Consider the following 26423-nt stretch of genomic DNA (forward strand, 5'->3'; position numbering starts at 1 on the left):
ATTAAAGGATATTATTGAATAATATAATTAAAAGATAAATTATCATAAGGATATAATTAAAAGATAAGAGAATATACATTAAAATTGAATTTTAATTTTGAAGTAAGAGATATTTTATCTTTCGAGAGATAAATAGATAAAAAGATAAGTTAATTTATTTGCTTATTGAATTCTGAATTACGATAAAAAAAATGTCTCTTACTTCATATTAAATAATATATATATATATAAGATAAAATGATGCAATTTAAATTATCTATTACATGGTTAAGAAATTTACGAAGAATGTCAAGTAATCGAATAATTAATTTATTGCTATATATTACTTATATAATAAATAATACAATTAAAATAATTAATATTTTGTTTGAAGATATAGAGATATACAGAGGGAGAAAGATAAAAAAATATATGATTTTGGAAGAGATAAAAGATAAAAGATAGAAATGAAAGAGTAACATTGGCTATAAATAAATAAAGGTGATGGGCTTTATTGTAACATTTGTTTGTTGAGATTTTGATTTCGGTAAAAGTAGAGTGCTCACTAAGTGGTTGAGAATGGCAAGAGGTTTGATTGGAACTGGATCTTTGAGAGGAAAAAACTATCCAGGAAGGCTCACATTTAGGGTTTTCATAACATGTTTGGTTGCAGGATTTGGAGGTTTGATCTTTGGTTACGATCTTGGCATATCAGGTATGTGTTCATATGTATTTTTGGAACAACTTTTTCTATTTATGCTTCTTTGTTTTCTTTATTAACGACATGAACATGTGCAGGTGGTGTGACTTTTATGGATCCTTTTCTGAAGAAGTTCTTCCCCACAGTCTATGAAAAGGAGAACAACATGAAGTCGTCGGACAGCCAGTACTGCAAATTTGACAGTCAAACATTGACGTTGTTCACATCATCTCTGTATTTGGCTGCTCTTGTTGCATCTCTTTTTGCATCTAGTGTCTCTCGAAGATTCGGAAGACGTCTCAGCATGCTCTCCGGAGGTGTGCTCTTTCTTGCTGGTGCTGGACTGAATGCCTTCTCTCAACACGTTTCGATGCTCATTGTTGGTCGCATTTTACTTGGCTTTGGAATTGGATTCGCTAATCAGTCTGTGCCAATCTATGTTTCTGAGGTTGCTCCCTGTAAGTTTCGAGGAGCTCTTAACATGATGTTCCAACTAGCAATCACCCTTGGCATATTCATTGCCAATGTTCTCAACTACGTATTTGCAAAAATGGAGAACGGAGAAGGTTGGCGCTACAGTTTGGGCTTTGTTGCAGTCCCTGCCACCATGATCATCATTGGTGCAATCTTTCTTCCAGATTCACCAAGTTCTTTGATCGAACGTGGTCTGAACGAGGATGCCAAGAAGGAACTCATTAATATTCGAGGAAGCAGTGACATTGAAGAGGAGTTTCAGGATCTTGTGGCAGCTAGTGAATCCTCTAAGGCAGTGAAACACCCTTGGGTTTCTTTGCTAAAGAGGCAATACAGACCTCAACTCACGTTTGCGGTGTTCATTCCCTTATTCCAACAACTCACTGGCATGAATGTGATAGTATTTTATGCTCCTGTTTTGTTTAAAACTATTGGTTTTGGAGCAAATGTTGCTCTCATGTCTGCCATGATCATCGGGGGTTGCAATGCAATTGCCACTCTTGTCTCCATACTAACTGTTGACAAGTTTGGAAGACGCACTCTTTTCTTAGAAGGAGGTGCACAAATGTTTATCTGTCAGATTGTGATTACTGTGGCAATTGCATGCAAATTTGGACTTGATGGAAACCCGGGAGTGTTGCCAAAATGGTATGCTATCGTGGTTGTGTGTGGCATATGCGTGTACGTGGCAGGATTTGCATGGTCTTGGGGTCCTTTGGGATGGTTGGTTCCAAGTGAGATTTTCCCACTTGAAGTGCGATCAGCTGCTCAAAGTATCAATGTCTCTGTTAACATGATCTTCACCTTTGCCATTGCGCAAATCTTCTCCTCTATGCTCTGTCACATGAAGTTTGGACTCTTCATTTTCTTTGCATGTTTTGTCGTGCTCATGACTATATTCATCTTCAAGCTTCTCCCAGAGACCAAAGGGGTTCCCATTGAAGACATGCATGTTGTTTGGCATACTCACCCTTATTGAAAAAACTTTGTTCAACCACCTCAATGTTGATATTAGGGGATCATTTATAATTTTTATTTTTATTTTTATTTTAATTTTGTCATAGTTTAAATTAGGCTCGATGGTAGAATTTTTTATATTAGGGTTAGTTTTTTTTTCTGTATATACCTAGAACAACATATAAAGAGGATAAAACTCTTATTTTTTACCTTTTAAATACTTTTTTTAAATTAAGATAACTACTAACAATAAAAAAAACTACTTACACATTAAAAGATTACATACAATAAATAAAAAAATTATTTATTTTGATAATTTCTTTTAATAAAAATATTTCTATAATTTTCAATAGATATTATATAATATCTATAACAATATATAAAAAATATATGTGTATATATACACAATTCTTTTTACAATTTTACCTTTTAAATAATTATTTTTTCAAATTCAAATAACTACTCACAAAAAAAAAATTACCTACATAATAAACAAAATTACCTACAATTTACAAAAAAGACATGACTTGTAATGTGTATTTAAAGTTTTATTAGATTGAATATATACAATTTTATAATTGTATTTTTTATAATTTTATTATTTTTTAATAATTAATTAAGAAAATAATACAATTTAAAATGTATATAAGCGATATTTTCAAAAATAGAAGTTGTTTAATTATTTTAAAAATTTATTCAATTATTTATTTTACTAAATAAATAAATAAATAAAAAATATTTATTAAAGGGTAAAGTTGTCCAATTAAAAGATGACACCCAAAGTTATTTTTTATATAATTTTATTATTTTTTAAATAATTAATTACGAAAATAATACAATTTAAAATGTATATAAACGATATTTTTAAAAATAGAAGTTGTTTAATTATTTTTAAAATAGAAAAAAGTTATTCAATTATTTATTTTACTAAATAAATAAATAAATTACTTATTTTTCTTAATTAAAGGATAAAATTTTCCAATTAAAAGATTACAGGAAGGAAGTTATCAAATGGTGTATTCTTTTTATATAATGATGACAATTATTTATTTTACTAAATAAATAAATAAAAATTTATTAAAGGGTAAAATTGTTCAATTAAAAGATGACACCGAAGGAAGTTACCAAATGGTGTATCCTTTTCATATAATGAAAGGTAAAATTATCCAACTAAAAGATGACACCGAAAGAAGTTACCAAATAGTGTGTATTATTTTTATATGATAATGTAATGATATATAATGATGACATTGAAGGAAGTTACCAAATGGTGTATCCTTTTTATATGGAAATACATACGTTTTTGCGCCTGCGTATTCGTATTTTTAATTTTTTTCATTTATATATTAAACAATGTTATTATTCCCACACTTATATTAACAAAGAAATTTACAATACTTCTACACGTATATATAAAGGGAATTCCCCTCTTAACTTCCATTTTATTTTTTTTCAATTTTATCCTTATACTTATATTTTATTTTATTATTTTAAAAATATATGAGAGGAGATATTTGTCATTTTGTGACTTCTTTATTTTTAAAAACTAAATTTTGAATTTTGAATTATGAATTATGGAGTAATTGTAAACATAATTCAAAATGTTTTGAGATACTCCTCTTTTTACTTATTCAACCAAACATTTTACTTCAAACCTCATTCTTCTCCCTTTCTTCTTCAATGGTTGAGAAAAACCACTTACACTATCCAAGAACCTCTATCCGCAACGTCATTAAACATGTAACTTTCTCAATTAACGTTGGATTTAAGAAGTGAACATTTTTTCCAAAAGTGTAACGATGTGTAATGATGCAAGAAAAAAGAAGAAGAAAATTTCATGCTTTCAATAAAAAGAACTCTTTCATTCTTCTTAGGTATGCATATTCTCTTCTTCACTTTACCCAACTTCTTTGTTACATGTTTTATGATTATATATTATTTATCATTATATTTATTCGTCTCTCATCTCTCCTATCTTTTTTCTACAAAATTTTTCTTTTTTCATTGCAAATTTGTTCTTTCGTATCTTTGTGCACTTTTTTTCCTCTCTTTTTCATTCTCTCAAGGTGTGTTTTCGTGTCAATATTTTGTGAGTACACATTTGAATATTTTGTGTAATTTTTTGTGTTTGATCTATTCTCTTTCATTCTCTTTGAACTTTTACTGAGTTTTTTTTTCCACAGGGAGTGAAAGAGAGAAAATCTAGAGTGAGAGAGAAAACAATGAATTTCACACGTCGTTGTTGGTGCTTAGAGGCACAGGTGATGGTTATGATCCCATGATTATCGTGAACGCTTCCGACAATGAAGATCACTTTGGCTACTCCCCAACACCACATCGTTAAGTAGTTCATTATCTTTGTTGATCATACCTCCGCCAAACGCACCCCTCAAGGCCAACGCTAATATGTACAACATGAAAGTTCCTTATGTGATCAAATTATATGTTGCATTATCAAGAGGTGTTTCTTAAGTTTCAACAAAAAATCTTATTAAAGAAGGACACCTTAAAGGAGAAGATGATAATTTTACCAAAAATGTTATTTCTAAAGATATTTTGTTATCTAAAAAATCAGGTATTGTTCATTTTATTTATGTGTGACACATAAAGATAAGTATATGTAAATATTCTATTTACACTATTTGTTATTATATAGTAAAGGTAACATAATATACAAGGAGCCCTTACAATTGAATGAAGATATCAACACAAAGCATTCACACATTTATCTACACAAACAAATAATTATGAATATATGTATATTGCACACACACATACATACACACACACACACACACACATATATATATATATATACATCACATTGACCAGGGCTACAAATTTGTGGACTAATACGTCACAAGGTGCATCATTATGATAATGGACCACTGATGCATTCGTGCATGTTTTAGCAAAATTCACCAGCTAGGAAATTAAAAAAATTAAAGCATCACATACCTGCTTGTCAACTGTTCTCAATCAAGATCACATAAATTTGGACTCCAACCATATTGCCTCCGTTGTGATGAATTCGGTGAACACTAATCCATCAATCCCTGTGAAGAGTTTAATTGCATAAATAAAAAAAATTCATGGTTAGACGTAGCGAAAAGCATGGATGAGAAAACAAAAGGCTTTAGATATGGAATTCGATGACTGAGACAAATCTTACAATCATTTTCCACGATGTTTACAAGTTGTCCAACAAAGTCTTTCAGGAATAATTGTACAATATGTAACTCGTATGTATGTTGTCAATGGTGTTCAAGATTACTCAACTTACATCTTAGAATGCGTGTTTTGGTCATTCAAGCCATGGATTGAGGGATTCAACTATTGCAAACCTATAATGCAAGTTGAAGGCACATTCTTGACCAGAAAATATCATGACACGTTATTGACTGGAATTGGTCAAGATGGAAACCGAAACATATATCCTTTTGATTTTTCCATTGTTGAAGGTTAAACAAAGTAGGCCATTATATGATTCTTCAATTTGCTCCGAGTGCATGTCACGTCTCAGGAAAATGTTTACCTCATTACAGATAGAGGATCAATGATTTTTGTTTGCATTACAATCTCACGAAATTGCTTGGGAAAGAAAAGGACCGACCGTAGTATATTGCATTCATATTGCATCTAACGTTAACAAAAAGTTCAAAAACTTAGTTGAAGAGACAACTAATAAACATGGGTACTTTTTTCCTTATACTATGTTTACACATCTTCATTACTAAGAACTTAAGTTGGCTTATATCATTTTATTTATTCAAAGGCCATAACTTATGAAATGGAACAACTAACTTTTCAAGACAAATTATCAACAATGCGATCAAATTTTGACAAGAAGTATCTTGAATTAGATTAAATACCCTTGGAAACGTGGAATCAGACATGTGATAGGGGCAAGAGGTTCGGTCATATGATTACAAATCTAGTTGAATGCATGACCTCTTTTCTTAAGAGAGCATTTTCACTACCCATTTATGCTTTTGTGAAGACAACATTTGAAAAAAAAAAAAAAAAATCTTGGTTTGTTGAACAAGGAATGAAGACGCAATCAATGTTGCGAGCAAGCAATATTTATCTTGAAGAAATTACTACCTTAGTTAGAAAAAGGAGCAACACTAATCAACGGTGTCTCATGTCACAAGATACAATAGACAAAACTCAGTTTGATGTGTAGGAGATACCCACTCCATAAATTCGATGTCGACCAATACCATACATCGTCAAACTAAATGAATGATGATGTGATTGTGGCAAGTTTCAAGCTCTTAGGTTAGGTTATCCACATGTCATCATTGTTTGTGTGTATTGTCATTTATGGTTGACCTTTATTACCCCCACCTATAGTCTCCACAACATTTTTAAGGCTTATGAGTTCAAATTTCACCCGATTTAGAGTGAAGATATTAGTCTCCTTACACAGGTCCAAATTTGATACCCCAATCACACATGCGACGAGAAGAATCCGAAAAACCAACTATAAATTGTATCCATAATAAAATGGATGAATTTGTTCTTAATAAGGAAAAAAAATATTCGCATTGTAAAGAAAAGTCACAATTAAAAAAAATTTCCATATAAAGAACAACATAGTACTATTTTTCTATCACCAAATGTTTTTACATACGTGCTTAACTATTTTTTTCCTTTACCTATTTAATTCTTTCATTTTTTTACACTTCCACTTTCTTATATCAACTTCCCTTCTTCCTTTAAACACACACAATAATTTTATTAAATTAAATTAATAATAAAATTAGTCATTTCCATATTAATAACAAAAACAAACCCAAAAATTATTAACTATTTTCTTTTCTTTTCTTTTAATTCTTTTAGTTAACTATTTCTTTCTACTATTTAATTCTTTAATTTTTCTTCCTATAAAAACGCTTTAAACACACAATAAAAAAAATATTCAATTTCATTTAATCATAAAATTTGTTCACGTAGTACATAACTATCAAAATTTAAGTTCATTTACTAAATAAGTTTTCAATTAATTGCAAATTTCTTCAACCAATGTGTATATGTTCCAAATTCAGCAATCTATATACTTCAATCTTCACTTTCCTTTTTGTCCCACCTCTTGTTTTTGTATTTATTTCTATTTTATTACAAATAGAAAATTATGTTTTATCTCCATACTTTTACAATGAAATTATTATAATAATATGATTAACTTACATTTTAATTAATAGTTGCACGACTTCCATAAGAGAAGTTGTTCATTCTTGTCATGAATTCAATTAACATTATAACAATTTTCCTAAACTACTTCACTTGATGATTGAAATTATGTTGCATCCCTTGCTTTTTCCACATTTCAAGTATTGGTGCATCATTTTTGTTCACTTTTGAAGAAAATTCCATTGTGTTTTCTCTTCCCATCTTGTGCCAATTTCAAGGTAAGTGGCGCCCATGCTTTTAGCTATGGTGATAATTTGGTTTAGGGCAATTTCTACCACTTTCTTTCTTTTCTTTTTTGTTTTAGCCTCATTACTAGCTTTATTGTAAATGTAGGATAATAACCATGCTTTTTTCAAGGGATGTACCCCTAACATTTTTCTTCTTGCACCCCTAATTTTTTAAAATACTGAAACTACTTTTTCACAGTTTTATGTGATTCTGGAATAGGGGTTCCTTAAGCAAAAATTGTTTCCAAAATAGAGGTTCTGTACGTAAAGAGTGTTTTCGAAATAAGAAATTTGGAAGACAAATAATCATTCCAGAATACATTTTTTTTATTTTCAGATTGGTAAAACTGAAATTAATAAAATGTGTTCAGAAAAATATGTTGTGGGAATATTTTGGAAAGAACAGTCCGGAAGTCACTTTTAAAAGGGGTAAAACACTCTTCTTAAATGATGGCGTGGAAGAAGAAATTTGTTTGGGTGCAGGAAGAAACAGTCTTTTTTTCAGTTTTAGGGAAAACCTGGGTCCATCTGGCTGGCCCAACATTTTTGCTATTCCCCACTCGCATCTCTTACATATACAGTCATCAGTTTCTTAAAATTTGGGTTCATCTGGTCGGCCTACCATTTCTTCTATTCGCCACTCACTTTCCTCTATTAACACCATCAGTTTTTCAAAATTTTGGGATTTCATAATTAGCCCGTAAATACTACTATTTGTCACCTTCCTTTTATGTATACACCACAAACTTTTATTTTCCTTAAAAAGTTTGGGTGAGTTCGTTTGACCCAACGCTTCTGCTATTTGTCACCCATTTTTACTTATATAATCACCAGACATGTCCTGTGAAAATTAAAATAGAAAATAAATAAAAATATAATTTTGGTGCCATGCTCAAATAAATTTTAAATATTTGTATGACCTCACGTGTCAATTGTTTGAGTATTTGAATGATCATATTCATCATCTTTCACTCAATACCTTTTTTTTTTTTTTGAAAAATTAAAAAATACGTTTTCTCCATTCATGCAAAAAAAATCAATAATAGAGTTTACATTATATTTACTTATTTTATGATTCGTAAAGAGTATTAAGCATAATCGCTCACAATCTTTTATACTCTAATCAATGTGAATTGTAAAAAAACAAAATATAAAAATTAAAAATATCAAACACATAAACAAATAAATTACGTGAACTTTGATTTTCCATTATCAAGAGAAATACGTAGGAGCAATATCAATCATTATCGGGATTGCTATCTTAAAATCCAATTTCAATTAGCAAAACCCAACTCACATTGACATAAACTTCAATTTTTTCGAGAACATTTTTGACTTTTAGAACTACGCAAATCCTGATTTTTCCTTATGAATGAAAATATGTAGGATCAAAGTAAATCCTTGTCAAGACTAAATAAAAAAAATTCAAAAATATATTTGCTTTTATTTTTGGAGAAAAATAAACTTTTTAAAAAGTCACATTCGTTTCGCATATTTAATTAAAAGGTATAGTCTTAGGACATATATATTGTAGGATGGTAATATCTTCTCTACACGTAATTGACTCATAGACCATAAATTTAGTTTTGTAGACTAGGGTTTTTTATTTTTTTCTATAATTTTTTGTAATAAACTATGATGACAACTTATTTTTTGTTTTAAAAAAAAAATCATCGTCCTATTGTGACCCGGGTTTGACATAGTAACAAATACAATATTGTTGGTCTAATCATTAGAGCTCCATCGACTCTTAGACCAATTCCTACATTTTGTAATGTTATATGTGCATTTGTTAGTGGGAAGATGAAATGTATATGTCTTAGGTCTCCATCTCTTGATGAAAGTTGTTACCAAATCATGATCAACCTTAAGATGTATGAGTTCTACTATTTTAGCAAATACAACATGTTCTAGTAGGGGAAGTATATAGGTTTTGGTTTCCACATTGCATGATCATATAATGAAAAAATACTTTTTTTCATGAACATTGTGTCCAAACATTAGACAAAGTTCAAGTGCAAAGCTTGAAAAACAGTTGAGTCATTGACAAACTAAACTTACCATTGTAGGTATGTAGGCAAATATGTGTTCTAAAAACATTTTTGGTGTAAGAGTAAATGAAGAAAGTTGGGAAAAGTTAAATTAAATTAGGGAGGTTTTGTTGAAGATGGATGAAGCTTCTTCTCAGCAAGTCTTAGTGTGTGTGTTTGATGTAGAAAAGTGTATTGTTTGCTTTGAAGTTAGTGATGATGCTATTAGTGGTTATAATAGGTTAAAGTGTGTATAAGATGTGTTGAACCAAGTGGTGTTCAATGTTTTGAAGAATCCAAATCCTTTGAAGGATGATGAAGCCTCTGCTGTGCTTGTTGCTGCTGTGCTGGTTTTAGCCTTGTTCTGGGGTAGTTCAATGTTGTAATCAACACTTAGATTAAATCTCAAAGCAATTAGCATCTCAATTTTATCAAAGCAAAATGATTTTCAAACTAAGTTGAAACAACCGATTGTTTTGTCGAAACAACCGATTGTTTACACTTAGATGTTTTGAGAAAGTTTGAAAACTGTTTTTGAATGGTGTATTTTGTTAAGTAACAAAAACAACCGATTGATTCGAAGAAACAATCGATTGTTTGTTTTAAAACCATAACAGAAAAACTATTTTCTTTGACTGAGCTTTAAATGCTTTAACTGAATACGCTCCAGTCATTAAATGCTTTGACCAATCTATTTTAAATGCAATTAAGAGTTTGTTAAGATTTGATAACAAACTATATTCTTAGATATATTCTGAAAAACAAAGTTTTCATCTAAGAGTTTTTCAAAGTATTCTGAGATTGCTAAAGAGTTGAGAGATTGATCAAGGTGCTGAATAGGGATTCTACTTGTATTGATTTCAGATTTCCATCTGTAACAAGTGTAATCTTTGTAAACTGCTGAACAATTCGTTTGTGTGTGTTGTTGAGATTGGCTGTGTGTTCTTGAGGTGTTCAAGATCAACAATCTTAGTGTTGGCCAAGGAGAGTGTGTTTCTTGAGGTGTTCAAGGTCATTCTCTTGGTTGTGGTGTAAGTGATCAAGTGGTGATTGCTTAGTGGATATCCTCATGATTTCTGAGAAGACTGGATGTAGCTCTAGTTTGGAGTGAACCAGTATAAACAACTGTGTACAATCTTTCTATCCCTAACTCTTTAATTTCAGTTTGTTTGTTGTTTGCTGGTATAAACAACCGATTGTTTCGAAGAAACAACCGATTGTTTTTTTCAGGTATTATAGTTTTGCTTGCAGTTTTGGCTAACTGAATTGCTAAATCAATTGGTTTCTGAAATAAGTTCATTCTAGCTTTAAAAAGTTTGCGAAAACCCCTTTAAACAATTCACCCCCCTCTAGTTTAAAACCATCTTTTCTAACAAGGTGGTCTTTTGCCTTGTGACCTACTTCATATCCTTAACCAAGGTGGTAAGATCAAGCACAAAAAGTTTTTTCAAAACTCTTCTATCAATTACCTTAAGTTTTCTCAAAATTAGGTTACTACACAAAAATAATTTTGTTGATTTGTAAAACAATAGATTTATTTCTGAACTGGTTAATGCTTTGCAAAATTCTGTTAGGGCACCAAACAATTTGTTGCAACCCTTTATTTCTGTTAAGATGAGCTGGAAGTGGTTATAAAATCATCTTGTGTATTTCAGAAAAACAATCTATTTATTTCAACTTTAATATGTTCTTTTTTTAACAGCTTTCAACTGTTTTTTTGAAAAACTGTTATAAACTGTTTTCTATATAAAGAGAGACACATGTCACATGAAAAGTTACTGTGTGATCACGTTTTTGAACACAAATCAAAGAGTTTTCATTAAGAGATAAAAGCTTTGAATGTTTTCTTAAAAGGTTCTCTTAAAGAAATTCAAGTGTGCTTGTTCATTGTGTGCCTTGATCAACGTTGTGGTGTTGTCACTACTGTCCTGCAGAAGAGTGACTGCTGTTTTTCAGTTTCTTGTACACTCTTCTCAGGTGTTTTCTTTCCTCATTCATTCTTGTGTAAAGGTAGTATAGACACTTCTTGATATGGTTTCTCGGAGTGTTCTTGGTGCTGAAATAGAGTTTTTCAGCATTAGGTGTGCCTTGTTCTTGAAGGGTTCAAGAACCACAAGGTCTTGAATTGATTAGTGGATTTCACCTTGGTGTGAGGTGAGACTAGATGTAGCTCTTGATGAGTGAACTAGTATAAACTATGTGTCCCTCTTTCTTCTCAATCCCTGCACACGTTCTCTGCATAATCTGATAATCTGCCATAAAATAAATCTGTTGAATCAAAATTAAATTTGTTCTTTCTGGACTTGTTCATACTGTTCTTCAAAGATTCTGAATAAGTTCTTTGTTGTTTGTAAATATCTGAATCTGTATGTTGGTTGTTTAAAGAAAGTAATAAATCTTTAAGCTAACTCTATTCAAGATTCACATTCTCTTCAAGACTGCTTGTTAAATATTCAAAGTTTAATTTTTGGGTGTAAATCTTGTTGCAGTAAAAGAGCCTACACTGTTCTGGAAAATCCTTTAATCTCAAGCTAATTTGATTAAGGTTCTGGATTTGAAAAAGTAATCAGAAAATAAATCTATTCTTTTTAAAATAAATCTGTTCTTTTTCTCAGGATTACTGAAAAACCGTTTCTGTTTGTGAAAATTTTTAAAAGCTCAATTCACCTCCCTCCTGAACTTAGACATTAATAGGCCCAACAATTGGTATCAAGTGGTGTTCAATGTTTTGAAGAATCCAAATCCTTTTAAGGATGATGAAGCCTCTGTTGTGCTTGTTGCTGTTGTGCTGGTTTTAGCCTTGTTCTGGGGTAGTTCAATGTTGTAATCAACCCTTAGATTAAATCTCAAAGCAATTAGCATCTCAATTTTAACAAAGCAAAATGTTTTTCAAACTAAGTTGAAACAACTGATTGTTTTGTCGAAACAACTGATTGTTTACACTTAGGTGTTTTGAGAAAGTTTGAAAACTGTTTTTGAATGGTGTATTTTGTTAAGTAACAAAACAACCGATTGATTCGTGGAAACAATCAATTGTTTTAAAACCATAACAGAAAAACTATTTTCTTTGACTGAGCTTTAAATGCTTTAACTGAATACGCTCCAGTCATTAAATGCTTTGACCAATCTATTTTAAATGCAATTAAGAGTTTGTTAAGATTTGATAACAAACTATATTCTTAGATATATTCTGAAAAATTGTTTTTGATATATTAAGAATCTTGAAACAAAGTTTTTCATCTAAGAGTTTTTCAAAAAGAGTTATGAGATTGCTAAAGAGTTGAGAGATTGATCAAGGTGCTGAATAGGGATTCTACTTGTATTGATTTCAGATTTTCATCTGTAACAAGTGTAATCTTTGTAAACTGTTGAACAATTCGTTTGTGTGTGTTGCTGAGATTGGCTGTGTGTTCTTGAGATGTTCAAGATCAGCAATCTTAGTGTTGGCCAAGGAGAGTGTGTTTCTTGAGGTGTTCAAGGTCATTCTCTTGGTTGTGGTGTAAGTGATCAAGTGGTGATTGCTTAGTGGATATCCTCAAGGTTTCTGAAAAGACTGGATGTAGCTCTAGTTTGGAGTGAACCAGTATAAACAACTGTGTACAATCTTTCTATCCCTAACTCTTTAATTTCAGTTTGTTTGTTGTTTGCTGGTATAAACAACCGATTGTTTCGAAGAAACAACCGATTGTTTTTTCTGGTATTACAGTTTTGCTTGCAGTTTTGGCTAACTGAATTGCTAAATCAATTGGTTTCTGGAATAAGTTCATTCTAGCTTTGAAAAGTTTGCGAAAACCCCTTTAAACAATTCACCCCCCTCTAGTTTAAAGACGAAACAACCGGTTAATACATGCTTTTACTGCATGAAGAAAGGTCACTCTGTTAGATTCTGCAAAATTAGAAAATATTGTGTTCCTTAAGGTTTTATGAAATGGATTCCTAAGGGATGTGATGTTTCTAACAACAAAGAAAAGCCAAATGGACCTAAATTTATAAGTGGACCAAATCTTGCAACTTGTATTTGATTATGCAGGAAAAATGAAGAGAAAAGGAAGAATTGAGCCATCTGATCAAGCTGTTGAAGAAAAAGGCAGTTATTGAAGCTGAATCAATGCTATGCAAAAGGTCAAAACAGTGAAAAGAAAATTTCTTGATCAACAAACAATTGGCTCATTGAAGAAACAACACAAGGATAAGACCTTCCTTTTATTTGTTCTCATTTTTCTGTTTTAAAGTTCTTTCTTATGATTAGTTGTCTTTTAATCAATATCATATGCTCTAATTTGTTTCTGTTTATAGTTAAAAATTACAAAATCAAGTTTTTAACTGCTGCAGAAAAAACAACCGATTGTTTTGAGTCTGACAGCACTGTGAAGAAATTGATTTAACTGATTTTTTGAATTTCTAGCCGTTGCAGATATTTTTCTAAGGGAGAATCTTGGTCAATAGATCTGTGTTGAAAGCTGATCACGTTCAGAAAGGAGTCACAATAGTCATAAAGGAATATATTCCAAAATCTTGGAAATTCAAGAGTCTTAATGACTAGTCAAAGATCACATGTGAAGACCATGTGATTTTCAGCTTTTTCTGACATTTTCAGTGCAGAACAGAGTCAAGTCCTCTCTCTGAAAATCAGGTACCCATTGAATGAAATTAAATTCAGATTGTTTTTCCTTCTGCTATAAAATCAGGTGCACATTTCTTTCATCAAGAACAACCAATTGCAACATATCTTGCAATATCTCTTGCACCATCTCTTGAAATTCTCTTTGAAGTGAGTTTTCATCTCTGCTGTCATGGAATCAACCCCTCCCACTGCTAAAAGAGTCAAAACCAGAGCTGTAAGGTTTGGAGGAAGGCTTGAAAACTGGTTTTCTGGTGACACCGATCTCATTGAGAAGTATAGATATGAAACAAGTGTCAAGAAGATAAACAACCCCAATGTTGTGTGCTTTAATTGGCTGACAATGTGAGGAAGCTTCTCAAAGACCAGTCACTCAGAAAGTTTCTGGAGCTCAAAGGGAACATATATCCAGATTTGGTGAGGGTTTTCTACACCAACTTGAAGTTTGAGGGAAACAACTTGGTCTCTCATCTGAAAGGCGTGGAGATAGAGATAACCCATGAGGTTTGGGCTGCAGTAGCTGGGCTTAAGTTTTCTGGATTAAGAATCAACAAAGGAAACCTTGGTGTGGTAGAAGATTTCAACAAAATCCAGTTCTACAAAAGTTGCTTGAAGAACAATCAATCTCAAGTTAGCACTTGCTCGGTTGGAGGCTTGAAGCTTGATGAGAGGTTGCTTGCTCTCATTGTAACTTGGATCCTAACTCCTAGGTGGAGCAGCCACTCTGTGTTGACTGAAGAAGATCTGGTTTATATCTTCTGCATCACCAAGAAAGTGAAGATCAATTGGATTCACATAATCAAGGAACATATGCAAAAAGCCATGAGGTTAGCCGATTACCATTATCGCTATGCTGTTTTAATATCTAAGTTTCTACTCTATTTTGAAGTTAATCTTGATGATGAAACCTCTGAGCTGGTCAAGTCAACTCAACAGTTGAACAATGGATCACTCAGCAAGATGGGCTTTACAAAAATAGGTGGAAAATGGTTAAGTAAGGATGGTGATCATGGTGCCTCATCTAGTGGTGCTGCTCATCTTGAACAAGATGAACCTGCTGACATGGATGTTCAACATGAAAATCCAGCTGGAGATTTTCAAGATGCAGGGCCTAGTGCTGCTGATGGATATCAAAGAGAAAGAATGTCAACCATGTCATCTTTTGAAAGACAAATGATGGAAAGGCTAGATAGCTTTGCTGAAAATCAAAGAAGCCTTCATGATCTGTGTGTTAGCAACTTTCAGAGGATTGACACAAGGTTTGACAACATGGATTCAAGGTTTATGACTCTGGACGAACAGATTGAAGTTGTCCAGAATCAAATCTTTGATCTACAGTTTGCTGATGAAGAAGATTGAAAGAAAAACAACCCATTGGTCATCAAAACAATCGATTGTTTTTGGTTGTTCTCTTTTCTAGTTTTTAAAATTTCTTTCCTTCTGCTGTTGCTGGTTTATTCTGATGTAATGTGAACAATGTCTTATTTTATCTCTTATCTTTGACTATTTGTGAAGACAATAGGGGGAGATATATGTTGTGTTTCTAATTTGTTTTTAAGTTTCTGTTTTTCATATTGTTAAAAACAGTTTGAGTGATGTTATTTGGTTTTGATATTAGATGTTTTAAGCTTTAATTGTTTTTCTGTATGCTAACAGAATATCAGAAGTTCAATGTATTGCTCAAAGTTCTATTGCAGAAAATGCCTCAGATTTAATCAAAGAACAACACAAGCATCAGGGATTTGTCTTCATCAAATAGGGGGAGATTGTTGAACCAAGTGGTGTTCAATGTTTTGAAGAATCCAAATCCTTTGAAGGATGATGAAGCCTCTGCTTTGCTTGTTGCTGTTGTGCTGGTTTTAGCCTTGTTCTGGGGTAGTTCAATGTTGTAATCAACCCTTAGATTAAATCTCAAAGCAATTAGCATCTCAATTTTAACAAAGCAAAATGTTTTTAAAACTAAGTTGAAACAACCGATTGTTTTGTCGAAACAACCGATTGTTTACACTTAGGTGTTTTGAGAAAGTTTGAAAACTGTTTTTGAATGGTGTATTTTGTTAAGTAACAAAACAACCGATTGATTCGTGGAAACAATCGATTGTTTGTTTTAAAACCATAACAGAAAAACTGTTTTCTTTTACTGAGCTTTAAATGCTTTAACTGAATACGCTCAAGTCATTAAATGCTTTGACCAATCTATTTTAAATGCAATTAAGAGTTTGTTAAGATTTAATAACAAATTATATTCTTAGATATATTCTGAAAAATTGTTTTTGATATATTAAGAATCTTGAAACAAAGTTTTTCATCTAAGAGTTTTTCAAAAAGTGTTCTGAGATTGCTAAAGAGTTGAGAGATTGATCAAGGTGCTGAATAGGGATTCTACTTGTATTGATTTCAGATTTCCATCTGTAACAAGTGTAATCTTTGTAAAATGCTGTGTAGCTCTAGTTTGGAGTGAACCAGTATAAACAACTGTGTACAATCTTTCTATCCCTAACTCTTTAATTTCAGTTTGTTTGTTGTTTGCTGGTATAAACAACCGATTGTTTTTTCTGGTATTACAGTTTTGCTTGCAGTTTTGGCTAACTGAATTGCTGAATCAATTGGTTTCTGAAATAAGTTCATTCTAGCTTTGAAAAGTTTGCGAAAACCCCTTTAAACAATTCACCCCCCCTCTAGTTTAAAGCCATCTTTTCTAACAGAGCTAGGACTTGTACTTTACTCAAGTTTTGTGCATTATGTCTGAGTTTAAAATGCGTCTGTCAATTGACCTTCTATGTTTGGTGGAGTGAATTATGCATTCAGGAAAATTAGAATGAAAATTTTCATGGAATCTATTAACATGGGAATTTGGGATGTAGTGGTCAATGGACCTTTTTTACCTATGCAGGTTGTCAAAGAAGAAACAATGAAGAACCCTTGGTCCGATTGGAGTGAAAGTGAAAGGAAGAAGGCTCAGTATGACTCCCTAGCCAAGAACATTATAACTTTTGCTCTAAACATAGATGAGTTCTTCAGTGTATCTCAGTGTAATTCGGCTAAAGAAATGTGGGAAATACTGGAAGTAACACATGAAGGCACGAATGATGTGAAAAGAGCAAGAAAGCACTCACTCATTCAAGAATATGAACTTTCCAGGATGCAACCAGAAGAAAGCATTGCAGATGTGCAGAAAGGGTTTACACATATTGTAAATAATCTCACTGGACTTGGTAAAGTTTTTCACAAGAGCTCAACATACAGGTGTTGAAGTGTCTTGACAGAAGCTGACAACCCAAGGTAATTGCAATCTCTGAAACCAGAGATCTATCCAAGTTGTGCACTGCTGCATTGTTTGAGAAATTGATGGAGCATGAGCTAAAGCTCAAAAGCCTGAAAGAACAAGAAACAATGGAGAGATGAACCAAGGGAATTGTTTTGAAGACTAGCATACAACATGATACAAGTGAGGAAGAGGAGAATCCTGAACATGATGAGACCTTGAGTCTGCTCACCAGAAAATTCAGTAGATTCCTAAAAAGGAAAAATTGAGACAGAACTCAACAAAGGAAATGGTACTCTAAACCTAATGAATCAAAATAAAGAAAAACCAGCCAGCAAGAATGGTGAAAGAGGTAGACGAAAAAGAGCATATATTTCCTCGGAGGAAAATGAAGTCTCCTAAACAAGTGACTCCTAAACTGAAAGTGAAGAAGAAAATTTGTGCTTCATGGTGAATAATCAATATCTAATTTGGTGAGTGATTTTTCCACTGATTCTGAAAGTTATGATCAGCTGTTAATTACCTTTAAAGAAACCCATGATGAAGCAAACCAATTAACTGTCATATGTAACAAACTGAATAATGCAAACAAGGTACTTGAACTTAAGGTTAAGTCACTTGAGGAAGAAGTACACAAAGCTAAAACTGATCTTGTTAGTCTTGAACTGACATGTTTGCATACATCCATAAAAACCTGTGAAAACTGTAAGAAACTGGAAAAACAGGTTAAATATTTGCTGAAAATCTTATCAAACTTCATCAAAGGTAGAAAGAATCTCGAGACCCTGCTAGGATCATAAAATGTTGTTTTTAATAAAATTGGGCTAGGATATAATCCTGAAAGAAAGTACAATATTAAAAGGTTGTCCAGTTTTTTTGTTCCTTCTAAAACATGTTATTCTTCTTTTAACAGCTCAAATACAGTGCATTCTATCTCTTGCTTTTACTGTATGAAATCTGGACATATCTCTAGAACATGTAAATGGCTTCCTAAGGAAAGGTATTATTCTTGTTGGACCCTGGACTAAAAGGGGGTACTATATGTGTTAATCTTGTTTTGTAAAAAAATAGTAGGAAAAACCAGTGGTACTTGGACAGTGGATGCTCAAAGCACATGACTGGTGATGTGGCTCAGTTCACAAGTCTGAAACTTAAAGTTGAAGGGTATGTCACATATGAAGACAATAACAGAGGAAGGATTCTTGGAAGAGGAAATGTTGGTACTGAAAATTTAACCACAATTAAGAATGTCTTATTATGTGGAAGAACTAAAGCATAGTCTTCTAAGTATTAGCCAATTATCTGACAAGGGCTACAAGGTTAATTTTGAAGCCAACACATGTACAATTTCCAATAAATCCTCTGGTAAGGTATTGTTCACAGGTAAAAGGGTAAATAACATCTATCTTTTAGATATCATGAACAATTACTCTGAAAATGAATGTCTCTTACAAAAAGTGATGAGTCTTATCAAAAGGTGTTCAATAGCAGCTAACAGAACTCTACTATAGGAAGAAATGATTTTCTTTATTCATTTGATAAATTGTTCATTGTTGGACTGTATTTTGTGATTCCCTGCACTTATTTTAATTATTAATTATTTAAATTTTATAAAATTAGTAATTAAATTTTGTATTGTTAATTAGATATTAATTTAAAACTATTTATTAATAATAAAATTAATTTTAATATTAATACTTTATTTAGATTTTAAAATAATATTTAATTAATTATTATCTAAAATTAATTTTTATTTAATAATTTTTTTATTATAGGTGAAGGTTATAAAAAAAAATGTGGTTTCACGTAGTCATGTTCTTGTTGGATGTATCTATTTTGTACCAGGATTTAGAGTATCTCAATTACTCCGATTTTATTTATAAAATCTTAATTCTGCTAAAAGAATTATAAATTTAAAAACCTAATATTCTATTCAATAAAAAAAAAAGAACATCTCCCTAATATTTGGGAGAGAGACATTGATGTCTCAAGATGGTAATAATTTGCAGTTACGCATAGAAAAAGGAAAGGGTAAAAACAGTGTAATAGTGATAGATTGGACGTGACAATGTGAGAAAGACATGATTGTGAGACAAATAAATAGTTAATTCATATGAAGACATGATTTCGTTAAAAGTGGAAACAGCAAAATGTGAAGAAAAGGACAATACAAAGGTGTCCAGTGACAACCAATGTCCACCAAACTTGGTTACAAGCCCTAATTATTCAAACGCTAATAAATTTATGTGCTGTTCAAGAACAAACCTTTCATTCTCGACAACACAATGTTTCTACACTCATGCATCAAGCTTTTATGGTAATTATCTCACTTATAGACTTCATTATATTGCAAAAAAAGACACCGAAAACAAAAAAAAAGGAAATTTTTTTTCCCACCATCACACGACCACACAAAAATTTCTGCATACTTATACTTTTTTTTCCATTATTAATAAAAAAAAATTCAAATACACATTACAAAATTATTAAATAAAAATTAATTTAAAAAAAAATTAATTCATCATTATATTTAATTAGATGTTGTTCTCAAACAGGGTTGGAACAAAAAAAAAACAATTCAGATCACGCTTCGGTTGATCGGTCCGCACTTCCTCTCTTCCTCTCAAACTAGACCTCTCGCTTCTCCTTCATTAACCTACCTCTTGGTCTCTGCAAATTCCATGCTCGGATGCTACCGATAAAAGGCACTCTGACGTTCAAATAAGAATTCAGTATTGGCACTTTGTGCTCTTAATATTGTATAATGACATACCGAATTCTTGAAATTTGTACCTATTTATATGATTATCATGGGTCATTTGTTATTGGGTTGTATCAGGGGGTTGGGTCATGCTTAAGAGTGTATTAGCTAGTGCTTGATCACTTATTAGTCTCATTAATCCTGTTTTGGCGTAATGATTTTGGTGGTGTCATTCGGCTTGTACTAGGTGCCGAGTCATGGTCTCGGTCGTGCAGGTCCTACCAGTACATATATTATTTTAAATATTAAAAAATTATTAGTATCTAAATTAGTTTATATTTTTCATTAATAATTTTTAAATTTATTAGTATCTAAATTAGTTTATATTTTTCATTAATAATTTTTAAATTCATATTTAATTAGCTATGAAGATTTTAGCTACTAATTATCTAGATTCTAAAGTTGATAGCTAATTAGATATCAATTTAAAAATTATTTATTAATAATATAAATTAATTTATATATCAATAATTTTTTTAGTATTAAAATAATATTTAATTTAACCCACCATTTTATTTGTGCTACACTAAAATTTCTTCTCCATGTCATATTGCATCTTTTAACACGACTCTGTTTATGTGTTCCCAAATTTATGACATCACAGTTGTCTCCATAGGTTTCCAAACTAATTTCTTCTTATTACTTAAACCTCGTCACTTAAATTGATAAAAATTCTCAAAGAGTGTTATGCATCACATTTAAAATTTCAATCCACCTAAAACATAGATTCCAAAATTGTTAAGAAATTTAACATTCAAAAAAAAGTGTTGGATAGACTTTGTTTGTTGTTGGCATAGGGGACAAAGGTTTGTGTCTATAACCACTCTCATATTTTGCAAATTCAACTTAGACTAGCTAGACTCTATTCAAACTTATCTTTCATACCAGAGTTTTAGTTTTTGGAACAATATATATTCAACTAAAAAAATTATCCTGATAACCTGCACTACTATTATGCAAGAGGTTCTATGGAGACCTAATCGAATAAATTTTTTGAATAATTTTTGTTAACTCTAACTTAAAAACTTCTACTATAAACCTTTTCCATTTAAATCAATCTCTCCTCCACTTAAACTCCCATATCCAATTATTGTTATCTCATTTTCCAAATTCACCTACATAAATTATTGATTTAACTAGCATTGATTAAGTTAACATTGGAGATTTTAAAATATTTTCACATGGAACCTCATTGCAAACTTTCTATTAAAATATAAGTGCTCTTTATCTATATAACACTTTTTACAGTAAACACCAATTATTAAATATATTAGGAAAAATAGCACGTAGTTAGGTATATTTAGAATTAATAAATAATAAATCAATTCACATTAAAGATTTGAAACCATTTCTAATCACCTAAAAGGCATGAAAATTGCACGTCTTTTTATTCAAATATCTTAAAGAATTAAATTTTTTAGATATTTTCTTATTTATGCAACCAAAACTAAAATAAATGTCAAACAAGTGTCAATTCCATCACCTAAAAGGCATGAAAATTGCACGTCTTTATATTCAAATATCAATTTTGTTAACCTATATATTGAATTCAATTTCTTTTAATTTTTTTAACTTTGACCTGATAACCAGTAAGCTCCATGCGATTCAAAAACCAAGGAACGGTCTAATTTCAAATTTTAATTACATGATGTGAGAGACACGTAACCAAACCCAACGTCAACTTTTCAAAAAACATATAAACTTATAGACGAAACAACTAGGGACGTAAAAAATAGTTGAGTATATGGGTTTTTTTAAAAAAACAAAATGAGAATGGTGAAATTGTTAGATATAAATGAGTTTAGTTGTCCAAGTTTTTTTAAAAAGAATTCACATTGATTTTTTAAGAGACGTATTCATCTCTATTTTATACGATTATGTTGCGATATTTGATTAGTCTAGGAAAATCTAAATTTACATCTAATGGATGTTATCACACGTGATAACCCTACTTATATGGTTATTTTGAAAATAATATTTATATGAAATTTTCTACATGATTTAATTTGCTCAAGATATTACGAAGTGGGATCTCCAACACTGCAAATTTGAAAAGGATAAAATTTTGTTTGGATCACAAATTGAGTATTAATTTTTTTTATATTAAGAGACTTACCTAACGAAAGTGCTTAAGAAGTTTTACTATAAATTACATCTATTAACCATTTAATTGATTATAAGACTTTTCGATATAGATAAAGATCATTTAAGACTTAGGGAGAAGGATGAAGAACTTATTAAAGTAAAATATATAGTATTATTGAATTACTAATGTATCTTGTTAATTATATTTGACCTGATATAATATTTGTTGTAAATTTATTAGCAACATATACTTCTTTACCTATACAACATTGTGATAAAGTATGTTTTTACCAAAAATGGATTTGGAGGGTACCTCAGTGGGGACTCGTGTTCTTCGGAAAACGAGCTTTCAGTTGGTCTCCGATGAGAGGGGAATGTTCATCTGCAAAAGACTCTTTTATACTTAGTTAGTAAGAGTACAAATATGATGATAAATTATTAACAAAGAGTTAAGAGTAAAAGTATAAAATAGAGTTTAGTGTGTCCCGAGAGTCATCACCTATTTATAGGTCTTGTTGGATTCATACCATTAAGAAAAGCACTGAATGGTCATCATGAGATATAAATGGATTTTATACCAGTAACCTATAATTGCTAATAACTTATAACCAATTTACGGTCTAATTTATGTGTCTTAAATATAATATTAAACGAACAATTATTGTCTAATTTATGTGCCTTAAATATTATATTAAATGTGTGGTTATTGGTCTGAATGTACTGGTCATAATTGGGGGTATGTACATAGGTCCTCCTATCTCGGAATCCAAGAAGATGTATAGGTGGATCAATTTGAAGGATGAACGAGTTCAGCTTAGACCCATTTGGATTTGGTTATTAGTTATGCTCGTGGTTGAACATGCTTCGTTCTTCATTGAACTTGCATTATTTTGCTTCGCTCTTGGTTGAACGAGTTGTTGTGCTCCTGGTTGAATTTTTTAGCTCTTGGTTGAACAAGTTGTTGTGCTCTTGGTTGAGCGTTTTTAGTTCTTGATTGAACTTGTATTATTTTTGTTTCACTCTTGGTCGAATGAGTTGTTGTGCTCTTGGTTGAGCGTTTTTAGTTCTTAATTGAACTAGTATTATTTTTGCTTCGCTCTTGGTTGAACGAGTTGTTGTGATTCTTGTTGAGCGTTTTTAGTTCTTAATTGAACTTGTATTATTTTTGCTTTGCTCTTGGATGAACAAGTTTTTGTGTTATTTGTTGAGCGTTTTTAGTTCTTGATTGAACTTGACAAAGTTGTACTAATGAAAAAAGGAACTTTATTCTGCCGAGTTTGCCTCGTTAAAACCTTGCTTGGTAAAACCCTCCTTAAAGAGTACATGTTCTCGGTTTTCAACTATGACCTAGTCTAATGTATGAAGCGGTTTAAGGCCCCTGATTGGACCAGCTCCTCCATAAGATCCCTTACCTTAAAGCACTCCTCTATGTTATGACCTTGATTTTAGTGATAGCTACAGTGCTTAGTCGAGTCCCCTGAAGGATTGTTGGGGCTTGGTGCTGGCAGGCGTAGGAGTTTTAACTTGCAGGCCTCTCGAAGTAACGTAGCCCCACCAGTAGGCCATGCATGGAGACCGCCAGGTGCAGGTCGGGTATGTTCAGAGTAGCTCGGGCAAACTGGGCCATGAACTGTCTCAAGCCTTTTGTCTCCCCTTGCATGACATTGTGCAAGGATGCTAAGGTGGCAGCTACGGGCTTGCAATCTGCGAACCTGGCGAGGAACCTGTCACAAAACGTGTCAAACGAGTCTACCGAGTTTCTGGGTAGAGAGTAGTACCATTCCAAGGCCACCCCGGCAAGAGTGGTGGGAAACAGCCTGTGCAATGCATGTCAATGTCCTTTGAGAATAGTTGAGCCTGGGTCATATAGGCCTTAACATGTGCCTCGGGATCTAAGTTCCCCGACTATTTCTCCAGATTGGGCTAACTCCATCTCTGGGAAATTGGGCCCTCATAACCTCATCCGTGAAGGGAAGAAAACCCCTTAGGTTGGCTCTCATTGTGCGATTAATCAATGAGTTAGCAAGTGCCTGGAAGAGCTGATGTTCGTGCCCACGCCTCTAGGATGATCATACAGTACTAGTAATTATGCCCTGTGTTACTCTCTTAGGGATGCCAAATCTCGTTCCATTTTTTCCTGCATTTGGCCCAGAGCTTCTCTCACAATTCTAGGTAGGTCTTCTTAGTTTTTTCTAGGGGTCCCCTATCGGTTGATTTATGTTTTCCTATAGGATACTCATATTGAGTTTGTATGTCCGAATTTCTGTAGTTGTCCTAGAAAAGTTTTACCAAGCCCCACGGTGGGCGCCAAATGTTCCTACTAAATATGGACTTGGAGGGTACCTCGGTGAGGATTGGGTGTTCCTTGGAGAGCGATCTTTTAGTTGGTCTCTGATGAGACAGGGAGGTCCACCGGCAAAAGACTCTTTGATCCTTAAGTTAGTAGGAGCACAAAGATGATGATAAATTCTTAACAAAAAGCTAAGAGTAAGACTATAGAATAGAGTTTAGTGTGTCCCCTTACTGAGAGAGTCATCACCTATTTATAGGTCTTGTTGGACTCAGACCATTAAGAAAAGCATTGAATGGTCATCATGAGATATAAATGGATTTTATAACAATAACCTATAACGCTAGTAACTTATAATCAATTTATGGTTTGATTTATGTGTCTTAAATATAATATTAAACGGCCAGTTATTATCTTATTTATGTACCTTAAATATTATATTAAATGAATGGTTATTGGCCTAAATGTACCCGGTCATAATTGGGGGTATGTACAAAGTATATATTTTATCTTAAGGGTACTATGAATATGGGTTTGTTTCATTTAAATGTTTCAAAATCCTATCCAATGGATTATGCATATGCAAATTATTTGGCCACTACAAGAAATGTGTTGATTAGCTATTAGAGATATGTGTTTGTCAAAGAGGGATGCAAATAGTATCGTCCAAACTCACGCTAGATGGAGAAAAACAACTATCATGGATTCACTCTAAGTGGACGCTAATAAAATAAAATGCACTGCATCAACCAAAAGAGGGACACAAATAGCATCGGTCAATCCCATGCTAGACCGACAAAAAAACCTGGCGTGGGTAAATAAAATGCAGTGTGTTGGCTTCTGCAAAAAAAATAATATTAATTTTTTTAATTATTTCGAAAGTATAACATGGGTTTAGCTGACGCTGAGTGGGCTAATTAAGTGTTATAGCCAAATAATCTTCACTTTTTCCACTTGCGCAAGTTTCCCCCATTTTCTAAAATCCTTAACTCTATCGCAGTTCCTTCTTCTCCTCCAGAGTTCAACACGACCAAAGTGCCTCTGTCGTTGCAGGTTCTTGTTCGACCAACCTTCTCCGCAAGCGTTCCTCTAGGTGTGTCGCTATGTTATATTTTCCCTGTAGTTCCTTTATTGTGCTTGTGTTGTGGTTTCATTTAATTTTTAGGCTCTTTAATTATTCTTTTGGTATATACTTGGGTTTTGTACACATTTAAGCACCATTTGTGTTAAGGTGAGTTCTAAGTTATTTTTTTTATAGTTATTTGTGTTAAGGTTAGTTGTGTGTTAGGTACGTTAGTGAGCTTTGTTGGGGTTGTTACTTGATTAATTTGTGTTGTGAATAATGTTCCTCAAAAATTGAAATAAAAAGTTGTTGGAATATTATAAGTGTTCATAATATTATAAACTAGACTATATTAGGTTTAAAATGGAGATTTGATTATCTGGATAGTTTAAAATTTATAGTTGAATCTCTAAAAATCTTTTGTTTCATGCAAATTTAAATGTTTTTTTTTAAATGGTGTTGGCTTAAACATCGACCTAGCCACACAATTTTATTTTATTTTTAAATGTTTTTCTTAGTTAACTCACTCTAAGTATTTATTTTAAAACGTTTTGTGTCAATTTAGCGTGGACTTTACCCACGCTATTTGCATCCTTTCAAATGACTAACCTAATGAAATTAGCTTCGAGGATTTTAGCGTCTGCTCTTTGGTTAACACATAACCTCATATGGTGGCACAATTATTTCACTCTGATGTATGAAGTAAAACATCACACTAACATTGCCAAATCATGCAGAAATATAATGAGAAAAGTCAGGAATGTGTTTGCTTCAT

The 26423-nt window shown here is 32.1% G+C and overlaps 2 protein-coding genes across 2 annotated transcripts; both read left to right on the plus strand.

The window, feature by feature from the left end:
- The first annotated feature begins 558 nt into the window (after positions 1–558).
- On the plus strand, positions 559–2132 carry LOC137819219 (sugar transport protein 1). The gene is made up of 2 exons (XM_068622999.2): positions 559–694; positions 778–2132. The coding sequence occupies exons 1-2, from the start codon at positions 559–561 to the stop codon at positions 2130–2132; spliced, it is 1491 nt and encodes a 496-aa protein (XP_068479100.2).
- Positions 2133–17071: 14939 nt separating this feature from the next.
- Positions 17072–17437, plus strand: LOC150024178 (uncharacterized). Its single transcript, XM_090296035.1, has one exon. It carries the CDS (start codon positions 17072–17074, stop codon positions 17435–17437), a length of 366 nt encoding a protein of 121 aa, XP_090152161.1.
- The last annotated feature ends 8986 nt before the right edge of the window (positions 17438–26423 follow it).

This window comes from Phaseolus vulgaris, chromosome 10, assembly GCF_051622355.1.
Source record: "Phaseolus vulgaris cultivar YP4 chromosome 10, ASM5162235v1, whole genome shotgun sequence".
NCBI classification, from domain to species: domain Eukaryota; kingdom Viridiplantae; phylum Streptophyta; class Magnoliopsida; order Fabales; family Fabaceae; genus Phaseolus; species Phaseolus vulgaris.